The sequence below is a fragment of the Bos indicus genome, chromosome 7 (assembly GCF_029378745.1).
Source record: "Bos indicus isolate NIAB-ARS_2022 breed Sahiwal x Tharparkar chromosome 7, NIAB-ARS_B.indTharparkar_mat_pri_1.0, whole genome shotgun sequence".
Classification (NCBI taxonomy): domain Eukaryota; kingdom Metazoa; phylum Chordata; class Mammalia; order Artiodactyla; family Bovidae; genus Bos; species Bos indicus.
The window spans coordinates 931,874-958,416 of record NC_091766.1 but is presented as its reverse complement, the minus strand read 5'-3'; the positions used below and the strand labels follow the sequence as shown (position 1 = coordinate 958,416).

Below are 26,543 nucleotides of genomic sequence, written 5' to 3'. Positions count from 1 at the left end.
ACACTTGCGTGTGGCTCAGTGGTAAAGAATCTGCCTGCAATGCGTGAGACATGGGTTTGACCCCTGGGTTGGGAAGATCCCCTGGAGAAGGGAAAGGCTGTCCACTCCAGTATTCTGGCCTGGAGAATTCCATGGGCTGTATACTCCATGGGGTCACAAAGAGTTGGACACGACTGACCAGCTTTCACTTGTTTTGAACCAGTAAGTTTGTGGTAATTTGCAATGGTGGTAATGGGAAACTCAGACACTGTTCCACAAAAGAGGCTCAGAGCAGGCAGGCGACTTATGGAGGTGGCACTGCAAACTGGGGGCCCAAACCCCGCATACTTCCCATTAACTGCCCTAGGGGCACAGTGGGAGGCAGGGAGGTCAGGATCAAGCTGCTGCCCTCAGAAGGGCCCACACCGGGCAGAGTGGATGTGTACTGGGCCTTCCTTGGGAGCTCATTTACAGCACAGATGAGCAAGCCTTTGGACTCAGAGGGCCTGTGTGGGAACCCGGGAATCTGCATCACAGCATCAAGATGATTTTGTCATTATTGTTCAGTTGCTTAGTCGTGTCCAACTCTGCGACCCAATGGGCTGCAGCACACCAGGCTTCCCTGACCTTCACTATCTCCCGGAGTTTGCTCAAACTCATGTCCATTGAATCAGTGATGTCGTCCAATCATCTTATCCTCGGTCTGTCACCCCCTTCTCCTGCTTTCAGTCTTTCCCAGGGTTAGGGTCTTTTTTAATGAGTCAGCTCTTCACATCACGTGGCCAAAGTATTGGAGCTTCAGCTTCAGCATCAGTCCTTCCAATGAATATTCAGAGTTGATCTTTAGGATTGACTGGTTGGATCTCCTTGCAGTCCAAGGGACTCTCAAGAGTCTTCTCCAGCACCACGGCTTGAAAGCATCAATTCTTCGGTGCTGAGCCTTCTTTATGGTCCAACTCTCACATCCATACATGACTGCTGGAAAAACCACAGCTTTGACTATACAGACCTTTGTCTGCAAAGTGATGTCTCTGCTTTTTAATATGCAGTCTAGGTTTGTCATAGCTTTTCTTCCAAGGAGCAATCATCTTTTCATTTCACGTCTGCAGTCACTGTCCACAGTGATTTTGGAGCTCAAGAAAATAAAAATCTGTCACTGTTTCCGTTTTTTTCCCCATCTATTTGCCATGAGGTGATGGGACCAGATGCCACGATCTTAGTTTTTTGAATGTTGAGTTTTAAGCCAGCTTTTTTGCTCTCCTCTTTCACCTTCATCAAGAGGCTCTTTAGTTCCTCTTCACTTTCTGCCCTAGGGGTGGTGTCATCTGCATATCTGAGGTTATTGATATTTCTCCTGGCAATCTTGATTCCATCTTAAGCTTCATCCAGCCTGGCATTTTGCATGATGTACTCTGCATATAATTAAATAAGCAGCATGACAGTAAACCACCTTGATGTACTCCTTTCCCAATTTGGAACCAGTCCATTGTTCCATGTCTGCTTCTAATTGTTGCTTCTTGACCTGTGTACATATTCCTCAGGAGACATGTAAAATGGTCTGGTATTCCCATCTCTTTAAGAATTTTCCACAGTTTGTTGTAATCCACACAAAGGCTTTAGCAGTCAATGAAGCAGAAGTAGATTTTTTTCCTGGAATTCTCTTGCTTTTTCTATGATCAAATGGATGTGGTCAAAATGGTTTACTGGCCTTCAATTTTTTAGAATTTACCAGCAGAATAAAAACACAGTAGGTGATTTTAGGACAGCCAAATATCCTAAATGTGATGCTGGCAACCTTGATTGTGTAAAAGTGTGTGTGAACAATGTGGCAATGGGAGCCCAGGTTTAACACCCATCTGGTCAACTGGGACCTCTGGAGGCTGCCACAGAGGCAGTGACATGTGGCTGCAGCTGCAGTGTAGCAGGCTCAGTCCAGGGAGAGGTAAAGGCTGGGCGGTGGCTGGACGAGAGTGGAAGCCAGGAGCATCATGGCCACTGCTGAGCCATCTGTTGTAGATGGAGCCAGCAGGACTGGAGACTCCTGACCATGGCATCCGGTCCCATCACTTCATGGGAAATAGATGGGCAAACAGTGGAAACAGTGTCAGACTTTATTTTTTGGGGCTCCAAAATCACTGCAGATGGTGACTGCAGCCATGAAATTAAAAGACGCTTGCTCCTTGGAAGGAAAGTTATGACCAACCTAGATAGCATTTTCAAAAGCAGAGACATTACTTTGCCAACAAGGGTCTGTCTAGTCAAGGCTATGGTTTTTCCTGTGGTCATGTATGGATGTGAGAGTTAGACTGTGAAGAAAGCTGAGCACTGAAGAATTGATGCTTTTGAACTGTGGTGTTGGAGAAGACTCTTGAGAGTCCCTTGGACTGCAAGGAGATCCAACCAGTCCATTCTGAAGGAGATCAGCCCTGGGATTTCTTTGGAAGGAATGATGCTAAAGCTGAAACTCCAGTACTTTGGCCACGTCATGTGAAGAGTTGACTCATTGGAAAAGACTCTGATGCTGGGAGGGATTGGGAGCAGGAGGAGAAGGGGACAACAGAGGATGAGATGGCTGGATGGCATCACTGACTCGATAGACGTGAGTCTAAGTGAACTCTGGGAGTTGGTGATGGACAGGGAGGCCTGGCGTGCTGCGATTCATGGGGTAGCAAAGAGTCGGACATGACTGAGTGACTGAACTGAACTGAACTGAACTACCCAGGCAACCTCTTGTCCTCAGTCATCAGCTCAGTTGGAGTAACCATTTGTGTCTTGTTAATGGGACATAGAAGTCTCTCAGCAGGTGTCTGTTGAAAAATGAAGGCATTGCAGGGGAAGAGGGGACAGAGGCAGTCCTGGAAGTGGGGGCTCTGGGGAAGCATCTCGGCCCAGATGAGAAGTCCCGACATAGTTGTGCAGAAGGATGCATTTTGATTTTGTGCAGAGTTGGCGGTGAGTCCTTGGGGAGTGGGACTTTTTGCCTCCAGCTAGCTGCTGGGCTGTTTCTAGACCAGGGGATTGGGAAGAGACTTGGCCAGGTTGCCTGCCTGTGCTCAGCCACAAGCCCCACATCCTCCCATTGTCACCATCCTGACCACCCCAGGGTCTCGGGTCTGATGGTCCGAGGCGGTCCCTTATGGCTATCATACCCTGTGCTTCTGTTAGCTCAGCCATGCACATTTGACCATTTGATGTCTCCTGCTTTTCCCAGACAGAGAAGGCAATGGCACCCCACTCCAGTACTCTTGCCTGGAAAATCCCATGGACAGAGGAGCCTGGTGGGCTGAAGTCCATGGGGTCGCTAAAAGTCGAACTCGACTGAGTGACTTCACTTTCACTTTTCACTTTCATGCATTGGAGAAGGAAATGGCAACCCACCCCAGTGTTCTTGCCTGGAGAATCCTGGGGATGGGGGAGCCTGTTGGGCTGCTGTCTATGGGGTCACACCGAGTCGGACACGACTGAAGCGACTTAGCAGCAGCAGCTCTTCCTAGAATAAGCCTTGCTGCTGCTGCTAAGTCGTTTCAGTCGTGTCCGACTCTGTGCGACCCCAGAGATGGCAGCCCACCAGGCTCCGCCGTCTCTGGGATTCTCCAGGCAAGAACACTGGAGTGGGTTGCCATTTCCTTCTCCAGTGCATAAAAGTGAAAAGTGAAAGTGAAGTCGCTCAGTCAGGTCCGACTCTTAGCGACCCCATAGACAGCAGCCTACCAGGCTCCTCTGCCCCAAAGGAAATTCTTTTCTATTCAGTTTTCTGAAAGTTGAAAAACTAAACAAAAATACGTTATTCATTGAAACAATTGTGTTGAGTCACCCTTGAATTTGGAAATAAACAACACAATCTTGGATTCAGCCAGGGCCCATGAAAAAATAGCATAATCTTGATCTCTCTTTATCCAATTTTGGAATCAAGATTAATCCAGCCTAAACCAAGATGGGTGGCTTTGAAAAGCTAGATAAGATAGTTTCTTGAAAATTTAGTGAAAACTGATCTGTAAGATTGATTTTTCCTGGAGAGTATTTGGGGGTGGGAGGGGAACTCTTTGACTACCATTTCACTTCCTCTGATGGCCACTGATCCAGTCAGGTTGTTGGGAGGCCGTGCAGTGCAGAGGCTAAGAGTGTGGTGCTTGCACCAGCTGTTCTGGCCTCAGACCCCATTTCTGCATATTCTGGCTGTGGGAATTTATGATTTCTTCCTGCCTCCATTTCCCAAACTTTAAGATGGAGATGATAGCAACCTCATAGAACTGTTGAGAAGATTAAATAAGTTCATATGTATGATGTGCTTAGTATCATCATTCTTGAGACAATTTTTGTGCTTAATTTCTAAAGAAATTTTGTCTACTTCTTGACAATCATATTTGTTAGCATACTATAGATTTTAAAAAAATGTCTGTCCTAACTTCTTTTCGACTTTGTCTGTTACCTGCATATTCTTTATTTCTTGACTGTATTGCCTAGCTTATTAATCTTTCAGTTTTGCTGATTTTTTTCCTCTCATTTTAATTTTCTAGTTTCTTGTCCCTGCCTTTATTATTCTTCCTCTTCTCTGCCTTTGAGCTTGCTTTGTTGGTCTTCTGTCAATCTCTTGAAAACTGAACTCATTTAAAGAAAAAAAAACTGTCCTTTTTTGATAAGAGTATTTAAGCCTTAGCTGGATCAAATTTGGTATGTGGTGCAATTCTGAGGTCATGCACTTTTAGGAATATCATAATTTTCCTTATGATTTTCTCTTTCACCTAGATTCCTCTGTGTATTGTTGTTTCCAGATGTGGGAGATATTTTCAAATTTATTGCATTATCATAGAAAAACAGTTGTGTATTTTTAACTTCAGAATTTATTGATCATCGTCTGTGACCTGGTATATAGTCAGTTTCCTTTAAATTCTATGTGTGATCAAAAGGAATTTGCCTATTGGGTATAATATTCTTTATTATGAGTCCAAATTAAATAACTGGCATTTCAGTCTTTTACTGTAGAGGAAAGCATTTACTGAGAGGAAAGCATTCAGATTTCCACTACCTTTTAAATTTACTTATACCCTTGGTACTGTCAATTATCACACACAAACACACACACACACTGATTCTTTAGTAGGTTCTCTTAAGTCATGTGGACACATTTACCCATATGAATGATGCCTATTATAAACACTACTAACATATCCGTGCAATATTTATTTACATGTTTATGTATACTTGTAATGGTATACAAGTATACCATAATGTATACCTGTCTTTGTCTGTAAAGTACATGCATAAACCTCATTATTCATGAGTTTACAAACATTAAAAAATTCAGGCTGAATGTAAAAACAATCACTGGAAGGAAATTAGTGACTATGTATCAGCATAAACGTGTGTATATAGGAACATATGTGTCTATATAAGTGGATGTGCATGCGTGCATGTGTAATAACTAACTGCATGTATGCAGACAAAGAAGGCTCAAGCACATGTGGTAAAATGTTGACCTTTGGGGAGCTGGGGTAGGGAAAGATATACAAGAACCTTTTGGGCTATTTTTGCAACTTTTCTGTCAGTTCAAAATTATTTCAAAATAAAAAGTTAAAAACTTAATGCAGTCAGTCAAAAAGACTGGATGGAATCAGCTTCCCTGGCCCCAGTTATAGCAATTTAAGTCTCAAAAAGAATGACTGGAAATACTCAAAGATAGAAATATGAACCCTCTTGTGATCCCATCTGAGGCGGCAATTGAACCCACACCCTACTCCGAGCACAGGTTGCTGAAGGGAAGGAACCAGGTGTGGACCCTGCCTTTCCGCCAGAGCTGATGCCAGGAAGCTCTCCCCCACAACAGAGTGGTGGTGAAAGATATCAACGGGAGGAACGAATTGCGAAATTCCTGCTCATGGCAAGGATTATCACCTGAGGTTAGTAACTGCACAAGGTATATGGTGGATGGGCCCCCTGCCGAAGCAAGCACATGTGGACGACTTTCTAGTTATGAGACAAAACATGAGTGTGTGACAGAGGACTGGATTGGCACTATCTGAACCCAGAGGTCAACTTAGCATCATTGACAGTGGGTCAAGAAGATACTAAACACCTTCTGCTGGGAGTTCATATAAAGTAGCAGGTGGGTCCCAATGTTTCTGGCACCTGGGACAGGTTTTGTGGGAGACAATTTTTCCAGGGACCAGGGAGGGGGATGGTTTCAGAATGATTCAACCACATTACACTTATTGTGCACTTTATCTCTATTATTATTACACTGTCATAATGCAGTAATGAGAGCGATGGGAGGCGGCTGTAAACAGATGAAGCTTCACTCACGCCTGCCACTCACCTCTGGTTCCCCAGTCAACAGTCTAGCTGGGGACCCCTGACCCTTTATATCGGGGAAGGCAATGGCACCCCACTCCCGTACTCTTGCCTGGAGAATTCCATGGACAGAGGAGCCTGGTAGGCTACAGTCCATGGGGTCGTGAAGAGTTGGACATGACTGAGCGACTTCACTTTCACTCTTTACTTCCATGCATTGGAGAAGGAAATGGCAGCCCACTCCAGTGTTCTCGCCTGGAGAATCCCAGGGATGGGGGAGCCTGGTGGGCTGCTGTCTATGGGGTCGCACAGAGTCGGACACAACTTAAGTGACTTAGCAGCAGCAGCAGACCCTTTATATAAAGGACACAATATCACTTAAATTTTATTTAAATAGCCAAAGATGTCAGTGAGTCTATCAAACCTTTGGATATGCTCTCTAGATCCAAGAAATATCAGAGACAGATGGCATGGTCGATGCAACCCCATGGAAGCAGCCACACAGAGCTAGGAGGTGCACACACTGCAGGCTGACCTGCCTGACAAGGTAGGTTGGTGTCATGGAGGGTTAGGACAATCTTAAGAACATGACAACCAGAAACCAGACACCAGGAATGCAAGGGCTTCAACTGGATCCTGGCAGGACACACTAGTAAAGGACTCTGGGGACACTGGGGAAATCCCAAGGCCCTGGCTATTAAACCTGACGGAAGTTTACTGATATGGACAGCTGGAGGCCATTCACTGAAAAATGAAAGTTATAAATGGCAGGCACAGCATGACTGGGCTTCCAGGTGGCGCTAGCAGTAAAGAACCTGCCTGCCAGTGCTAATGCAGAAGACGTAGGAGACTCAGGCTTGATCCCTTGGTGGGGAAGATCCCCTGGAGAAGGAAATGGCAACCCACTCTAGTGTTCTTCCCTGGAAAATCCCATGGACAGAGAAGCCTGGCGGGCTACAATCCATGGGTTCGCAAAGAGTCAGACATGACTGAAATGACTTAACATGCACACACAGTATGACCTCATTTGGGCAAAAAGCAAAACAAAAAATCATCTAGGTATGTATGTGTCCATAGAAAACGATCTGCAAGGACAGTTAAGTATAAAGAGTGGTCATCTCCAGATGGAGTAATACGGTAAAAAAAGTATGTTTAGTTTTTCATTCTTGATTACATTTTCGTGTGTGTGTGTACACACACATCTGTATCTTTTTTTTTTTTTTTTTAAAGGAAGTAGATGAGAGAAGAGAGAAGAGAAGGGAGAGAAAATGAAACTGCTTTTCAATTTCTCTTGTGAAGGGGAGCAACTCAAGGGTGATGCTGGGGTAAGCAGCTTTTTCTTTTTCACGCAGGTGACATAAAGATGACAGGTGATGGAGCAGAGGAGGGGGCAGTGACGACACAGGACAGAGGTGATTGTAGCAGTGGAGTTCCTGAAAGGGGCAGGGGTCAGCTCTCATGGGTGCAGGGACAGTCAAGGTGAGGAGGGTGGGTAAAGGGAGAGGAGGCAGGCCTCCACTTGCTGCACTCTATCCCTGTCATGTGTGGTGAGGGAGCTCTCTGAGAAAACCTGAGAACAAGCACACACAACCGAGGGTTCTGGTCAAATAGTTGTTTTTTAATAGCATCTTTAGAATGATAATTTGCTGCTTAAAACACCCAAGTCATCAACTTTACAACAGAGAGCTGGACAAACTTAACTATTAGTGAAATTCTATATTGCAGCTCTAGCCTAGATTAAAATCAAATAAAATCAAAGTAGCGTGACTGCCATTAGATGAAAAATGGCAAGGTATGCTCAAGGTGATAAACTTCTAAAGTCATGCCCAGCTTGAGCAGGCTGTGCTGGATGGACACAATTCTCTAACAGCCACTGGAGGGCAGCTTGGCCTCTTGTGGAATCACAATTGTGTACTCTTCAAAACACATCACTTTATTCTCACGGAAACAAAATAAGGCCAACACATGTTTCTGCCCTGCTCCCTGCCCACGCACTGACCTGTGAATACTGAGACAGCACTTGGTCACAGTTCTTAGTGGCCACAAGATATCAAAGGTGTAGAAACGAAGGGGAAGCTGGCACTTACTACCTGATCCTCCCAAAAGAAAATAAAAGCATAAACTCTGAAAACCAGTGCAATTGCCAAATTAATTTCTTTTCTTGAAGCAAGCAGATCAGAGGCAGCCGCTGAAGTGTTTTCATTATTTCTGCACGGTGTCCATCAAGATGCTTCTTCCTGACCTTGTGGCAAGATAACACTCCACAAGAGTTGAATGACAAGTCACTAGGCTGAGAACTCTAGGGAGGAGGCTGGCAAAGTGCTGGCCACGCGGCTCTGGGCACTGTGACTGCTAGGTCTGCCTCAAGGCTCGGTCCTGCCACTCAAGGCAGTCAGTCACCTTGTGGATAAATTTTCAGAAGGCCTGTTCATGCTCATAAAACTGATGGATGTCACAAGCTGGCGGACAGAATGCTTACGAGGAGTGACAGCATCAGGATTAACCGCAGCATCACACAACCCGGTCATTTTGCTAGACTGCAGGCCCCTAGTGGAACATGGCTTTTAAAGCTCAGGCCACCTGAGACTCTGTTCATGAGTGTGGCCACCCTTGGAGGGTGCGTGCTCAGGCTGTGCAGAAATATTACATTCACATCTGTGTCCATAATTTTAGGGTACCCTGAGGTTATGAGGCTCTGGGGGCTTTTTCATATGAAAGAGGGTTGTGAGAACTTTGAGTTTAAGCTAGAGAAGGGAAGACTTGCAGCGTATCTTTTCAACTAATGTATTAAAGCCTGTCTCATAAAAATGGGTCGGACTCATTCTATTTCACCCAAAGGAAAGACCTTGGACCAATGGGTGGAAGTTGTGAGAACCAAGTTTTCTGTTCAGTTAGAGAAAGAACTTATTTTGAAATTTATTTCCTTTTGGCCCCACAGGGTCTTCCTTGCTATACACTGGCTTATAGTAGGGGACCAGGGCTACTCCCTAGCTGCGGTGGACGGGCTTCCTCTCACTGCAGGGGCTTCTCGTCATGGAGCGCGGGCTCTAGGGGCACAGGCTTCAGTAGCTGTGGCTCGCGGGCTCCAGGGCGTGGGCTCAGTAGCTGTGGTGCACAGGCTCAGCTGCCCCGCAGCACTTGGGATCTTCCTGGATCAGGGGTCGAAACCATGTCCCCTTTACTGGCAGAATTCTTAACCACTGGACCACCAGGGAAGTCCCAGGAAAGAACTTCCTAACAGTCAAAACTATTAAAAAAAAATGCAGAGGGAGGAGCATTCTCTTCATTAAAACCATCTGAGCAGAGGCTGGATAACTTCTTCAGTGCCTTGAACGGCAATGTGAACTAGAGAACCTCTTTGTCCATTCCTATTCTCGATGAAATCTAAGTGCATAGACAAAATAGAGCCAAGACTGTATTTCAAAGCTCAGCACAGAACTACTTCTTTAAAATGAAGAGATGCATTTAATCATATCTCTGTTTCTATGAATTCTGTATTACAAACCTACAGTTCCTATGTTGCAGCTAAGTTCCATGTGGAAGGAATGCTGGAAACAACCCATTTCACTGAATTGAGTCTCCACATGCTCTTTTGGACACAGAACAAGAACGCCAACTTATGCTGGGGCTGAGAGTAAAAATGTCCCTACCTATACCCAAGATCTGTCTGCAAAAGTGTCAGAACCATTTAGAACAGAGAAGATCAGGAGAACCCTCCTGCAGGCTCTGCTTCCCTCTAAGACCACAAAGCATCTATAAACTGCTTCTACAAAGGGGCTCTTAACATGGAAACCACCAGGGTTCAGGATTCCTCAGAAAGTTTGGCAAAATCTTGTGCTCATGGCCTTTTTCTAAGGCGGGCGGGCGGTTCACAGTTTTCATTAGACTCTCAAGTGTGTTCATGACTGTAAGAACAGTAAGACCTGCATGAGTGGGACAGCATTCTGAGGGCAGCCCTGTGGTGCCCTTCCCGACGCGGCTGCAGCCTCCTCAACCGTTGTGCAGGGGGTCAGAAAATTGATTCTGAATTTCCTTTCCAATGCTAAAGACCCACAGCACAGAAATGGCCGAGCAAACAGCCTTGTTCACAAGGACTCCCTGGGCCCTGAGGAAACAGTGAGTGACAAGTGCCCAGTGGCTGCTGTGATAGGCATATCCCTCTTAAGTCAGGGTCACATTTGGCTTCAAAGAGATGTTACTGGCCACTTTGTTACTGTTATTATTGATTTGGTTACCAACTTTCCTGATCAAAGACCAAAAACATCAAATAACTGCCTTACTGCCAAAGGTAAGCTTACCACTTAAATACAATCTTCAGGAAAGTATACAGTAAGTTATTTTGAAATACTGATTCTGGGAAAGATCGAAGGCAGGAGGAGAAGAGGACAGCAGAGGATGAGATGGTTGGAGGGCATCACTGACTTGATGGACGTGAGTTTAAGCAAATTGCGGGAGATGGTGAAGGACAGGGAAGCCCGGAATGCTGCAGTCCATGGGGTCATCAAGAGTTGGACGCAACTTAGTGACTGAACACCACCATACCTCCTCCCATTAAAAAAATCCCACAAAAACCTGTATGTACCATTTAAGTCAATAAATGTAAAGTATTTCAGTACTATCTACATTGAAAGTGGGAAGAGGGAGAGAGAGAAATGGAGCCCAGATCATTATCAAGAGACATGTTTTCCTGTTCCATATGACTGTATAGTCACCCAGAGCCAGACGCGACTGAAGGACTTTCACTCTCCTTTCCTAGAGATCTTTAAAAGTAAGACTGATACTGACCCATCTGGAATGATTCTAGTCCTAGCAAGAAGACAGTGAGCCACTGTGCGCCCTTCTATTCCTGCGGTTTTAAGTAGTAAACATCCTAAAGTACCTCAAAACCAGGAGCAGAATGAAAGAGGCTAATCCAGGCAGAAAACCCCAAGCACACAGGCACCACTAAGGATTTTAAGTGATACAAGGAAAGACTGGTCGGCGGATTCTTCTGGCCACTCTTGTGAGAAAACAATTATTCCAAATACTCACTCTTGCACTGCGTGGTTTTGAAAATTTAGCTTCAGGAAGTTGCAGAATATTTTCAGTAAGGGATCTAACAGAATCCCTTTTGCTTTTCAATTTAAAAACATCTATTAATATTGACTGAGATGACAACACTCCAATATCTGCTTGTGTTCATGTTAAATCTGTAATCAGAGATGGTGATGTAGAAATACACAGTCAAATGTCATTTAAAAACACACAAAAATTGGACATGTTATATACTTCTCTTTTAAAATGTATTTGTATTATTTTCACCAATCAAAACACACGTAATATATTTTATTATAAAACATTAGGCAATGTTACTTTTGAGATATGCAATCTGAAAGGTCACACCTGTGTTTACTACCAGTATGAAACACCAGAGGAGTTACATTAGAAATCAGCCGTATGAACTCATCATATATCATTACCATGACTTTACACAGCATCAAATCTGGATTCAGTCTGCCATTCAGTGTTTCAACTTTGGACTCTGGGTGTCAGTAAGGGGCCCTACCAAGCATTTTCTCCTTTCAGGACTGCAGCTCTGAGTTTCATGGTGCACAGATAAGCACAGAGCCTTGATTCTGTCTCCTGTTTCCACAGTGGATCAACACTGAGCAGGATGCTTCTAGAATGCTCTCCTACTCTGACAGACTCTGTCTGCTCTCTGGAACCTGCACTTGAAGTCAAGACCTGACAGGGGAGGCAGTCATTTCCTTTTTAACAAAAAACTAAGTCAACAAACAAAATGAACCTAGTTCAAATTCCAGGCTAATAATAAATTACCTGGTTTATAAAAATATGTGTCCAAAATAGTTACTTCCAGGGTTGTGTACAATATAAATTACAAAAATAAAATAGAAAAGATGAAAAATTGAGCACATTTTTCAGTTCTTTATCCAACACCAGAATTTATCCATGGAGAGCAGTGTGGAACCATCTGCATTGCACCAGGTCCCTGGCACGCCCCAGCTCAGGAGGGAGGGCCCTGAACTGGGGTGAGGTACTTCTATGGAGCTCTGCGGGCTGCAGCACCGTGGCCTGCCGGGGTGCACTCATCACTCGCTGGTGGAAGGTGGTCTTGGCAGGAAACCCGTCCACACCATCACGGACTTCCTCCGTGAACACAGGAGGAGTCAGTGAGCAGAAAGCCACTCTGTATGGCACCTAGCTCCATTTATAAACGGCACCTGGCTGAGTGTACAGTCACCCAGTGGGACTCCCACGTGCCCTCGTGTTCCTGTGCTGCATGTACATAAGCTGAGGACAGATAATGCGTTTTTAAAACTCTCCCCTTCCCTTTTATTTTTAAAGATAGACTTAGTAAAGTCTTTTTAAAGAATGTGTATTAGGTCATTTTAAGATGTTTATATATGTACAGCGGTAACCTTCTTCACTATACCATCAGGCCTCTGAAGCCAAAATAATTCTCAGCTATGTAACAGGCGTTTCTGCCCCAATCCAAGTTAGTATTCCATCTTACAGCTGAACATGTCTAAACATCACAATAGAAAACTATTTATTACTTCAATATTAATTTTGTTCATCAAGGGTTCCAGTTTCCAGTGACAAGACCAATAAGGTACAAATGGTATAGAGAGAATCATATATTTTAGATATATTTATAATAAACTTTCTTAACAAAGTTCCTCCTCAGAACACATTCCATAGAATGTGACAATGTTGACCCAATAGCTTCCAAAATAACTGAACAAAAGATATGAATCTGCAATAGAATAAGCTCCAGGGGAAAGCGTTACGAGCACAGGTAGCCATATGTGACCATCATAACTCCATTTCTGCAATGACACTTCAATACTCAGTATTTTACTGAATCTTGAATAATTTCCATATTAGTCTGAAAGTATCAATTTCAGGTGAGCAGCTTAAAATCAGGAAATATTTACTAGTTAGTAATTGCCCTTTAGGACAGCTCCTCCCTATCCCTCAGAAGGTCTTCCCTTAGGACCAGGAAACGCCTCCACAAAGTGGAAAACCACCACAAACAGCATTCTGAGCCAGCTTGCTTCCTAAAACAGACCAAAGGGGGTTCAGGTGGCTTCTTTCATAAAAGAAAGGAAGTCGAGGAAGAATGCTGTGTTGGAAGAGGGAAACTCTGCCTTGTGAAATCATGTATCTTACCCGAGAGGAGGTAAGAAAGGACCCAGTCCAGGCACAAGCAAAACAAGCACTCAGCAAGTGACTGCCATCATCTTTAGTGATCACTTCGTAAAATTCTACTCTAACAGCAGGTGATGGGGTCAAGAATCTATTTGCCATCATATGATTGACATGGGTGTTAGGTGGCTAATAAAGAAGATGAAGTTCTAGGTAGCACTTCAAATTAATAAGTCCAGAAGACCAAGAAAAAAGAGATGGGGTAGTAGGATTTTAAACATATATATGTTTTAAGCAGCATAAAACGAAACTTAAAATGCTATCGTGCAGTAAAACTGAATGTACAGTCATCCAAACTAACAACACAGTTTAGAGAAAACAAAGTATCCTGGTCTTAGCAGTGATAATTCTCAGCCTAAAACATGACAAATTAAAGAAAAGTTACATTTTTTTCATTATATAGATTTAATTATATTCCTTCTGAAATATGAAAGAAAGTTAATTCATACCCTAAAAGAAGGTAAGATATTATAATATGATGGTGGCCAATTAATACACATAAATCTATTTTTTTCTGGACAAACACAAAATTATTTAAGAGGATTGAGACAATTCTAGAAGCAGCACTACCTTGAAGATTATTTGGCTTTATAAATACTGATTTCCAAAGTGCTAGAGGGCAAATCCAAGCAAGCATTTGTGTCATGCATATAAATCCCAACAGTTACTGAGGATGAGAAATGATCACTATTACCGCACAACTTAAAAAGAAAATTCATATATTCTAATTGCTCACCTGAAATGACCTTGAACAAAATTTCTAAATGTGTGGTTTGTATTTTTTTTTTTTTCTTTAGACGTAATCTGCTTCATTTTATAATCTAAGCAAGGCAAGCCTAGTACAACTGAGTAGGGGCAAGGCATCATGTTTCTTACATGCAGAACATGGAGTTTTTCTATTTGGTTCCATCAACTCCCAAGTATTTCACGCCCATGGAAGTGAGAGTTCCTTCACTGATGACAAGCTTGCTATTTCTAACTTATCATCGACAGCCTTCCAGGGGTCCTGTCGAGGCGTCCAGACTGCTGTCTGTGTCCGAGGCCAGCGTCTGCTCCGTGGACATGGATGAAATGTCATTGATGGACGACGACTGAGAAGGAGTGGCGTTGCTGCTTACTGCTGCATCTGTGCTAAGAAAACCAAATATAATAAAATCTGAGGCACGACACTGCTGCAGATCCAGGCAGTGAGACTTCAGGCCACTTCTCAGCTCTGTCCTTTTGCAGTTTCCTATACTATTAGTATAAACAAGAAGTTAGTCGACTGTACATTTTGAACTTTTTGTGGAGTCTTTCTTTAGGCTCAAAATCCCAAATATTCCTCTGTCTTTCACTGCAATATTCTCTTTCTTCCTGGTGGCTAAACATCACACACATGTATAGTCATGTTAACTACTTTAAAAATACCTTCTGGTTTTAAAAAGATATTAAAAGAAAATTGTTGAATTTATCCTAAAACTATCAGTATCACAAAAGGCTCAAGTTCAAGTAGGATTCAAGTGTCATCAGACATTTCAATTATAATCATAAACACTTAATCCAAGGAAAAAACCATCAACCTTTGAAGAATTCTTTTGCAATAAAAAATACCTTCTAAAAGAAGGAATGATACAAACAAGAAAAAAATAGGAACAAAATTTAGTGGACTCTTGTTCATTTTATTTTTGCCTTCGAAATCCCCAAAACTGATATTTTAAGGCAAATGAAACTAATCTGTTTTCCACTATCTATATTTTAGCCTGGTTTGAACAAAAACAAAACATCCAGGGTCTCAGAGGTCAGCCTTAAATTTGTGATTAGTTAACTATAAGCATCTAAATTTTTATTGAAGTTATATAATCTCCGGACACTTGACACATGTCATGCTGAATATAAAATTCAAAAATAAGAAACAGCCCCGTATGTATTTACACATGTGTGTGGTGTGCATGTGCTTTCCAGTGGGAGTGGAGTGAATACAAATGTGAAATAAATATAAGTAAAGAGTTTTGTTTAAGGTAGAACCTTATAGATGGTATTATAAGTTAATACCATATATATTACGCCTCTAATAGTCATACAGCTTCCTAATTGTTAGTCAGACTTCTACCACTAAGATCAAGCAGGAAGATAGGAGAATTATATGAACAATTTTCTCAAAAGAAAACCAAATTCCACTTTATCTAGACTCATATTAATTTTCTTTTTTAATTGGTTGGGGGCAATATAAAGAAGGTCATGCACGTTGAAAGCTTTCAATTCAATTCCCCTATCTATAAATGAAAATGACGGTAGCTGTTACAAGGATGAACCAAGAAATGTTCACAAAACAGTTAGTTCGCTGCCTGGTATCAGTAAAGTGTTAGCTGCCACAACCAGAGCAGACCAAAAAGAGAAAAGTATTTCACACAAGGAGTTTTCAAATCCGATGCTGGTCAAGGTGGCACTTAAAACACGCTGTTGCCATTTACAAAAAATGAATAGAGAGAGAAAAGTATTATGCAATCAAACTATTAAAGCAATCACTAACCTGAAGGTTGATCTTTCACAACACCATTCTTGCTTCTTTCTTCCCAATCCATTACTTCTTTGTAAATTAGCTCTTCAAATAGAAATGCAAGTTAGAATGCTTCATCAGTTTCTCTGCATCTCTAAACCCTGCTTCCAAATAAATTGGAACCACTCCAAGGACACTGTGATGTGCTATTTTTAACTGTGATAGACAGACAAGTAATAGTTTACCTAGACCAAAATATAATTTGATTCCTTGTATCTTTTCAACCAACCAATTATGAAGGCCATAAAAGTAGGGTAGCTCTGGATCCACTAGTTGGTTTTACAAAGTTGAGGGTAGGGAGAGAGTGAAAGAGAGACATGGGGAGTGGGGAAGAGAAGGAAGAAAGTACTAGCAAAGTGACTCTAACAGAACAGTTTAACTACTGGATATTCTCACATCTTTTTGCACAGTTTTTCCTCCACCATTGTGGTTCTTCAAATGTAAACTCCTCCAGATTGGCCAGAAATTGGTCTAGTTACCTAAGTTTTTTCTTGGTTTCAATCTCAGTTTTCCTCAACGTTCATTTGTCAGAAGAACTACCTATTAGGTAAGATACTAGCAGCGTCCTACAAGTTTGGTATTCGTGAAATAAAATCAGCACAGTGCAGGCGCCGAGCGAGGCTGTGGCTGTGTGCACTGTGGGTCACTGGTTCCCTGCAGCCCAGGGAGTGGCTCTTGGGCAGGACATGCTGCCATGTTTGACTTGCGCTGACCACAGTTCTCAGCTATTATTGATTCTGCTTTTTAATGCAATATTTTTAGTTTAACCTCTTTATTACTGGTTTAGTTTCTTGTGGGTTGTCTGGTTAGAGTGGTGGTAATAACTATTTGCATATTTTTGATCTGCAATTTCCCCCAAACTCTTATTTTAAAACGCATATATAACTACAAGGCTTACAAATACAGCAGAAGTTCCCTTGACCCCAGTGGGGTCTCTCATATCTGCTTTACAGGGGCCTGTGAATTGGGGTTACTCGATAGTTTGCAACACGTTATCGAGTTAAGTGTAATACACTTACTGAATTTAGTTTACAAATCAAGATTTGATAACGTGAGATGTGTGAAAAGCCTTTGTTTTTGTCTTCTGAAGCAAATATGCAATTCATACACGTTCGTCTCTAATTTTGTTATCTTCAAGTTCTTCATCTACTGGGAAGTGGGAAGAGAGAGGATAGAGCTGAAGGGTCTCCACCCCTCCCTTAGAAAGGCTACTGTCAAAAAGTGTTAAGTTGCCCCATTTCAAGAAATGTGTAACAATCAAAATAAATTCCATCTTTACCTTTCCATTCTTCAATTGCATGTTCTCTCTCTTCCAACTGGGCATCATAAATTTGGGGTGGTGGCTAAAAATTAAATTTTACAGGTAAAGTTAATAGTTGAAAAAATAATAAGGCATGAAGAAAATGAATCACTTGTAAGACTTCTAAAATACTTATAAAAAATAATAAAATAAAATATTTATAATATTGATATAATTTCATTCAATATGTGGCTTAAAGATTTCTAAGTATATTTACATTGGTTTCAAAATCAAAATAATTACGGAATAATTAACCAAAAAATAGACCTATTATAGTCCTGCTAATAATTACACTCTAAGGACATCTGCCCAAATGTAATTATAAAATTAGCAATCACAGGCTGCTTCCTAGAGATCCATTCTGGACAAGGTACTGTGCTAGGAAATACAGAAGCTGCAAAATATATCTCAAGTTTTTATTTCTTCTTATTAGAACTCCCAAATTCAGTCCCCAAATCCTAAGTGGACTGCTTCAAAAATTTACTTAAAATCACGTTTATAAATCAAATTCTTTTCCTATAAAACAATGAATAAAATGGTGGTTAAATGCACAGGACAAAACCTAATAATGAGCATGTGAACGTGAACGTGAAAGTCACTCAGTTGTGTCCGACTCTCTGTGACCCCATGGACTGTATGGTCCCTGGAATTCTCCAGGCCAGAATACTGGAGTGGGTAGCCTTTCCCTTCTCCAGGGGATCTTCCCAACCCAGGGATCGAACCCAGGCCTCCTGTACTGCAGGCGGATTCTTTACCAGCTGAGCTATGAGGGAAGCCCAATAATGAGCATGCCACCATGTAATTATTTCACTTTCAACTAAAGACCATCCATACCAGGGATGCTACAGAAAAATGCACATGAGCATCACATTCAGAAGTGGAACTCCTCTAACAGGTACCTCTGGGGAAGGACGTCCAGACCTGTGATTTTCAGCAAGTTTCTGAGCCTGACTGGATACCTAAACAAGATAATAAAAGCAAAACCCAGGTATGGTACCAGGCACACAAATGGATGCCTAAAAAAGGTGATATTGTGATCACACATCAGCATTGACATAAATGAAGACAATTATATCACCACAGCATAAGCATGTTCACTCCTGAGGTACTTGGAGTTCAGCCCCAGTAAGGGTTTGACCCCGGCTATAGCTGAGCACTGAAGAATTGATGCTTTTGAACTGTGGTGTTGGAGAAGACTCTTGAGAGTCCCTTGGACTGCAAGGAGATTCAACCAGTCCATTCTGATGGAGATCAGCCCTGGGATTTCTTTGGAAGGAATGATGCTAAAGCTGAAACTCCAGTACTTTGGCCACCTCATGCGAAGAGCTGACTCATTGGAAAAGACTCTGATGCTGGGAGGGATTGGGGGCAGGAGGAGAAGGGGACGACAGAGGATGAGATGGCTGGATGGCATCACTGACTCGATGAACGTGAGTCTGAGTGAACTCTGGGAGTTGGTGATGGACAGGGAGGCCTGGTGTGCTGTGATTCATGGAGTCACAAAGAGTTGGACACAACTGAGCGACTGAACTGAACTGATATGGCCTCAAAGTAATCAGGAATCCTTTTAACCTTAAATCTTTGTGTAGCCATTTCAGACAGACAGACAGAAGATCCAGGGAAATGTATGCCCTGCCTTTACACACAAGTCTTTTCAAAATAGATGCTTACCGCTTCTGCTTCAGCAGGGTCATACCAAACAGTGATATAAGGGTGACGCAAAGCTTCATCTACAGAGATTCGCTTGTCGGGATCTATCACTAACATTTTTGATAATAAGTCTCTGGCTTGACTTGCTAGGGTAAAAACAAATATTAGATTAATAAAGTAACAATTTTAACCAGAGAATCACACAATAAAGAACTAAATGTGACAGCACAGACAGAACAAAAATATACTAACTCTGAGAAACTGGTGATAAATTCAGGATTATTAGTCTCTTTCTTTAAGAGTAAATCAAGCAGCCATTTCTTACAAACTAGGCTTTCAAAGGTGCTTTTGGCCTGAGTATGGGAGGGGAGAAGGACAGAGCATAAGGCTGACAAGCCATGGGCAGGGAGGGTACAGGAGCTAGGCTGAGCGTGGCACTGCAGAGAGGGCGGGCATGAAGCACGGGCAAGCCTTTTCTCTTGATGAACAGACTAAGCCACACAATGACTTCATATTTGCATCATATAGAACAGTTCACAGATCTCTCTGTTTTGCCTGTGCTGTGCTTAGTCTCTCAGTCGTGTTCGACTCTTTGCAACCCCACGGACTGTAGCCCACCAGGCTCCTCGGTTCTTGGGATTTTTCAGGCAAGAACACTGGAGTGGATAGCCATTCCCTTCTCCAGATGATCTTTCCAATCCAGTGATCAAGCCCAGTATCTTGCACTGCAGGCGGATTCTTTACTGACTGAGCCACCAGGGAAGCCCTCTGTTTTGCCTACCTGTATACAATGTACACTTAGATAAAAAAAAACTAGAGATTAGTAGCTAGAAAAAAACTTAACAAGTTCAATAACTTGGTTAAATACAAGGCTCACCTAGGTTTCAGCTATTAAAATTCACAGGTGGGACCTCCCTGGTGCTCCAGTTGCTGAGACACTGCACTCCTGTGCAGGGGCCCAGGTTCAACCCCTGGTCAGGGAACTAGACCCCACATGCTCCACCTGAGAGCTTGCACGTGCAACCCAAGACCCCAGACGCCACAGCGAAGACCCAAGACAGCCAAATGAATACCAAAACCAAACAAAGTTCACATGTGTAGGCAAAGGAGAGATGGAACTCTTCTGAATGAGGCACAGTTTGTCTTGATGCAGAGAAAATCAAATCTATTCTTTTCCCTTAAACACATTAAAATGTGATGGGCACAGGATAAGGGGAGAAGGCCTTTTAAAATTTCTGACTCTTCAAATGGGTGACAATCTTTATTCAAGTATTCTTTATACCTGGTAACAGTCTGAATTCCATTTGCTGTAACTAATATAAGAATCTTTCAGACTATGTAAATATTTTGACCAGAGGCTTCAGTTTTGTCCCCTTTATTGAGGACAAAACTTCTAGGTCATTAAGCTTTCTTTCTGAAATGCCTTCATTCTAGCCTATAAATGACTTTGAGGGTTTTCAACTATTTCATCTTTCAGTTTTCACAGATTTTAGAATGCAAACATAAAAAAGCTTCACCAGATTATGAAAACAAGTATAAGAAAAAAGGATATCTTACTTTTAATTTTGTCTCGTTCAGATTCTGATGGGAATATCCAATCTGGAAAGAGTTCTTCAAATTTGATTCCAGGATACTTTGGTCTGTTTTCTACATAATTCCTCACAGTTGGCTGAAGTTTCTTCATGAAATCTGCAGATGGTGTTCCTAGCTGCTCAATAACTTTATTCCACTGATCAATATCTAAGGAGTCTCTTGAGGAAAATACAACTGAAATGCCTTATATTCATATTACATAAAGTTGCATCATTCAAAGAGAAACTTAAATTATACTTATCAATGAATAATTAATCAGGCCAGCTCACTGGGTCAGCAGAAGCATTCTGAAATAATATTCAAATAAGGTTTGGGTTCCTAGTTAAGACTATTAAAAAAAAAAAAACAAATAAGCTCTGCACCATATAAACTCTGGTCACAGTTTATTATATCAACACAATGAAGTCTTTATGGCTTCCTATTCTAGATCAAAATAAAGTTATCTTGTAGCTGAAGAATACCTATGACTGAAAGGCTTTAACATGAAAGTAGGTAATAATTATGTAGGCAAATTGAAATCAGTTATCACAATAACGAGCTTCCCTGATAGCTCAGTTGGTAAAGAATCCACCTGCAATGCAGGAGACCCTGGTTTGATTCCTGGGTCGGGATGATCCGCTGGAGAAGGGATAGGCTACCCACTTCAGTATTCTTGGGCTTCCTGTGTGGCTCAGCTGGTAAAGAATCTGCCTGCAATGCGGGAGACCTGGGTTTGATCCCTGGGTTGGGAAGATTCTCTGGAGAAGGGAAAGGCTACACACTGCAGTATTCTGGCCTGGAGAATTCCATGGACTCTACAGTCCATGGGTTTGCAAAGAGTTGGACATGACTGAGCGACTTTCACACCTCTACTTCTCTTAATAAAGCTATGTTAGATATAAAGCTCCCTGAAATAGACAGACCTAACTGACTGCTCAATTTACGGCTGGGAACCACCTTGTAGGCTTGGCAGGATGGGGTGCATGAGGGAGGGGGCGGGAGCTGGGACTCTGGACTTTCTGAGCCCTCATCATGTCATCTCCCACTGTAGCTAGGCTCCCACTGAGCAGCGACAGCTTTGACAGGTCATTAAGTTTTACTTGGCACTGACTCTGGCTATCATTGCAATATAAATGAGTGTGTTTTATTTCCTTTCAAAGTACATGATCTAGGTTTCAGACTCCACTGTGTGTTAGTCACTCACTAGGTGTCAGGCAGTCAATCTCCCTTGGGTCTCATCTTCCTATTTGTAAAATGCAGACAAGGCCAGCTTTGTCTCTTTTTCTGGGAGCTTGAGATAACTGGCAAGATGAATGTGGAAAGTGATTCTAAAACCATAAACATTATATAAGAGAACACAAACCAGAGGAATCAAATAAATAAACAGAATCTTTAAAAAGTTATTAATTGAGGTATGTCTTAGAAAAATAAAGTGACATTACTGTGAAAGAACCTAGGGAACAAACACATGTTCTTCAAAGGACAAAGGAGGAGGCCCTCTCGTCTCCTGTAATGTCTTTCTTCTTCTTGGTATACCATCACCATTTTGCTCTCCACTGGAGCTTTCCATCACCAGTCAAACATAATTTTTTTCCCTCTCATCTTAAAACAACAGTCACTTTCCTTTGAACTTCCGTAGCTTAGCTACCGTTCGCATTTGCAGCAATACAGAGTTGTTTATATCTTTAATTCCCAACGTGCCATGCTCTCTTAACCATTCTTTTCACCCATCATTTCATGAAAACTGTGCCCGTCACAGTTGCAGATGGGCGCCCCTCAGCTCTCAGTCCTCAGCTTTGTGACAGTGTCCACGTGCCCCCCTCAGTAATCTGCTGCTGGGCCTCCAGGGCCCCGTGCTTTCTGAGGGGTACCTGGCAGAAGCTTTCTCTTTCTTATAAGCCACAAGGACTTCTTTTCTACCTTTGCTTATGAACCTAAAACAAATCTCTGACAACTGCAGTCTGGTTTCCAGAATCTTTTTCTATCTAATGTTTGAAAAAAGAGCAAAATTGTCTTTGGAAAATGATGCTAATCTCTGTGTGTGTTCTAAGGATGACATTAGATGACCTTATACATAAAATTATTATTACAGATACTGTAAGATGTTAATATGTAAACTAAGAATTTTAACATTATTTAATAACGCACCAAAAAGTACCCACACTTTTCATATTTGTACTATCTGAAGATATCACAGTTAATTAAGAAAAGAAAGACGCAAAATAAATTAAAAATTGAGACAAACTGAATGTTAAGTAGACACTTCTAATTATGTATCGTTAGGGAATTCCCTGACAGTCCAGTGATTAGGACTCGGTACTTTCACTGCTGAGGGCGTGGTTTCAATCCCTGACTGGGGAACCAAGATCCTACAAGCCTCGTAGCTTGGCATAATAAATAAATGTATCTTTAGAATACATCAACTTTTCCTTTTTATATTGAATTTATTTGCAAATTAAATATCTCCTATTTACAGTTTGAAACAACTGAATCTAAGGTAAGGCTATGAAAAATTGCTAGAAAATGTATTAGAACAAAATAAAATGCTATGTTTAACTTCACATAAAATCTGTGATGTGAAAACTATTAAGGAAGGTAAATAAAATGCTAGGGATAAAATTTTTTCATTTCAAGTTTGTGTTGTGAAGATTTATATTGCAAGAAAATCACCCTCATAAAATCATAAAAATGAAAATTAATAAAATATATATAAAACATTGACTATACAACTTAATTTCTCTTAAAGATAACCATCAATCTGCCAGGAGAGACTACTTTAAGCTTTCATAACAAAAAAATAAAATCAAAAGACTAATGAAAATTTTAGGTGGTGAGAACACAAATGAAAAAGGGTCTATGTGAAGAACTAAGTTAGAGTAAAAAATATTGAAGATGGAAGAACATGAGGAATATGAGAAAAGAAAGCTATTGAAACTATTATATATCTACTCTTCCTTATGCTACATATCATAATAGGATTTGCTGACCACAGTATAAGTTAACCTTTTGCATTTTATATTTATTTAGACTTCCCCACTGGGGAAGTCACAAAATAACCATCTAAGTGGATCTTCTAAAATTTTCTATGAAATGTCAGAAGAGTAACAAACAAAAAATTTAGCAAATATTGTTCCTCACAAACTTTTCCCTTTAGGTCTTATGTAGCATGCTTCAGTTCTTACTTTGGAGGAAAATATTCTATTGCATCCTGGTAACTGATGAAATAGTATATTAAACAAATTACATAAGAATATTGGCCTATTAAATTTAGACAACTCCCTAAATAGTTAAATTAATTAACTAAATAGTATTTTCGTTTAAACAGCAGAATACATTTGTCAAAGAATAAATGCATTTCTTATAAGCTATTTTTAACAAAATTAAGAATATAAATTGGTTTAACTTAATTCTATGTGTTAATAAAATTGTTAAGTCAAGTAAAAGAGAAAACATAAAATTGAGCCATTTGATCTGTGACACTAATTAACAAATATAATCAAGACCTCCTTAGAATACAGTCTAGAATTACGACATTTTCCTTTTGAGCTCCTGTTGCCTTTGGTATTTATGGAAAACATGGCCGGGAAGGTCCCCGGGAAGGATACGATCAGTGCCTTGGAATATCACACAACCTTTCACCAGCTCTCCCATGATGCAACCCACTGACCAGATATCAACTGAAAATAAAGTGAAATGACAAAATTATGAAGTGCCATGAACAAAACAAAGGTGAGGAAAAGATTTCTAACAGTGCACTAAACACATAAATATGGAAAATAAACAGGCAGTTAAGGGTGAACTGTTTTAGACAGTATGAAAGATTGCTGACCTCTATTTTGGCTTTCAGTTTGCAGCAATCTTGGCTTTCAGTGCCAAAGAGTCCAATACTTTACAGCTTCAAAGACAAAGTCCCAGAAATTAGGAGTGCCTGTCCCCAGAAAGCTGTTTCCAGGCACGAGCCCACCCCGGCTCCCGGCCTTGTGGTCAGCACCGGGTATCTCCCTGTGAAGGATACAGTCTCTTCCTGGGAACAGGACTTTATGGAGGACCATTTCTGCCATGATGCACCCGACAGACCAGATGTCCACTACCAAACACCAGGTGATTAAAACCAGCCAGAGACCGCCCCCATGCATGTCTTCTCTCAAATCCCCTCCCAAACACAGACAGACCCAGCTTGTTAGTAGGACTCGTGTGAAATATGAACACCATGTCTCCAGAATGATCCATTTCTAAACTGTCAAGGCAGCGGGGCCCCACAGGGCCAGGCTTGTTTGGGTTCCAGGCGAGGGCCAGGGGCGCCTCAGCTTCTGGCTGTTCCCCCTCCTCTGCGGGGCCCAGCTGAATCAAGGCCTCAGAGGCCCAGACAGAGAGCTCTTCAGTGCTGGTGTAGGTGGGGTTAGAGACGCTAACAGGGGACCGAATTTCCTCCCATGGCCATAGAGGACTGGAAGGCCACAGACTCGTGTCTCTCTGAATGGGAGCACAAGTTCTAAAACATCTGGATAAACTTGAAGCTCAGCTCATTTCAGATGACTTAGGCAAACTTTCAGACTCCTTTTTTTTTTTTTTTTAATAAGTAAGTGTGATTTAGTTCTTTTTGACAAATTTTTCAAAAGCTAAGTTTCAAAGAGCTCTGATATTGCTAGAATAAGTTTTGCTGTTAAAAAAAAAAAAAACACCAATTTTACACACAAAAAGCACATGCTGTATTATTCCATTTATATCGAGTTCAAAAATAAGAAAAATCAATCTATGGTGCTGGAAATCAGGATAATGGCTTCCCTTGGGAGTTGAGACCCAGAGGGGTCCTGGGGAGGCCTCAGTTATGCTGCTGGTTACATGGGTGTGCTCCAACTGAGCTGCACACCTGGGATTCACATATTTTTTTTTTTGTAAGCATATTATACTTTGATAAATGTTCAAAATATTCATTTCAAAAGTGAATAATTTTAACCAATGGAAATATAAAATTATTTCTCATCTGTGAACCATGATAATCTATGCATAACACAGTCTCCATATTATATTTCATACAGTTCACAGGAAAGAGAAGAAAGCTCGTGATGACTAATAGCACTAATTTTAAACACTGCGGCCTCTTCCAGTCCTGTCTGTACTCACCGTTCTCTTTGTAGCCCATGCCCAGGATGACTTCAGGTGCCCGGTAATACCGTGTGACCACATAGGGAGTCATCATAAAGTTGGTGCACGCTGTACGAGCCAGGCCAAAGTCGAGGATCTTCAGGGTGCAGTCTGACTTTACTACAATGTTACTAGGCTTCAGATCCTAGGACAGAGAAGGTTAAAATTAATACAGTGAACCAAAGCATGCTAAGTAAACAATCTCACGTTGGTTAAAGATTTGTGAGGTCAGTGACCACTGAAGTATGTGAGAGCGCTGGGAGAAGGAAGAAAGTCAGAATTGAACCCTGGGATTTTAGAATCATGTTGGAAAACCTAACTCTCAAATGGAAACCACAAAGAGCAGTCTAGAGAGGACAGACGGGTGCCCTCATCCTCCGTGTGGAAGCCTTTGTGACATTGCTCTGCTTAAATCCTTGAGAGTCTCTACAACATCCTGTCCTCCCTCCTGCCACGCCTGGTCATCCTTCAGTTCCCAACATTCCGGTTCTTCCCTGCTACCCATCAGAAGCACAATTCAAGCCCTATGTGTAACTTACATTTTCTAGCAGCCACATTAAAAAAAGTGACTAGAAAAGGGAAGATTTAATTTTAATAATATTTTCTTTAATCCAATAGTGTATTTCCGTAGTATTCATTTCTAAAATGTAACCAACATATAAACATTATAGAGGTATTTTACATTTTTTGGTACTGTCTTTGAAATCCAGTATTTATTTATAATTATAGCCACATTCTGAGTACTTAATAGCTTCATGTGGCCAGTGGCTATGATACTGGACAGCACAGGGCTAGAATTCTCAGGCCCTAGAATCTCCCAAAGGCTTCTTCTTTCTTTGGAAGAAGAATCCCACGATTACCAAC

The 26,543-nt window shown here is 41.6% G+C and overlaps 1 protein-coding gene across 7 annotated transcripts in view; it reads right to left on the bottom strand.

The window, feature by feature from the left end:
* Positions 1–11,535: 11,535 nt before the first annotated feature.
* The window catches only part of MAPK9 (mitogen-activated protein kinase 9), a 68,103-nt gene continuing 53,095 nt past the window's right edge, over positions 11,536–26,543 (bottom strand). For 3 of the 7 annotated variants that reach the window (XM_019963700.2, XM_019963699.2, XM_070792315.1), the window contains 7 exons: positions 25,659–25,824; positions 24,140–24,211; positions 20,520–20,702; positions 18,984–19,108; positions 17,292–17,355; positions 15,986–16,057; positions 11,536–14,602 (listed from right to left, as the gene is read on the bottom strand). In XM_019963700.2, coding sequence (XP_019819259.1) covers positions 14,460–14,602; positions 15,986–16,057; positions 17,292–17,355; positions 18,984–19,108; positions 20,520–20,702; positions 24,140–24,211; positions 25,659–25,824 — 825 coding nt within the window. In that variant the 3' untranslated portion in view covers positions 11,536–14,459. Of the gene's footprint in view, positions 14,713–15,985; positions 16,058–17,291; positions 17,356–18,983; positions 19,109–20,519; positions 20,703–24,139; positions 24,212–24,549; positions 24,622–25,658; positions 25,825–26,543 lie in introns of all 7 variants that reach the window. The other 4 variants (XM_070792314.1, XM_019963701.2, XM_019963702.2 and 1 more) reach the window with 4 other exon arrangements.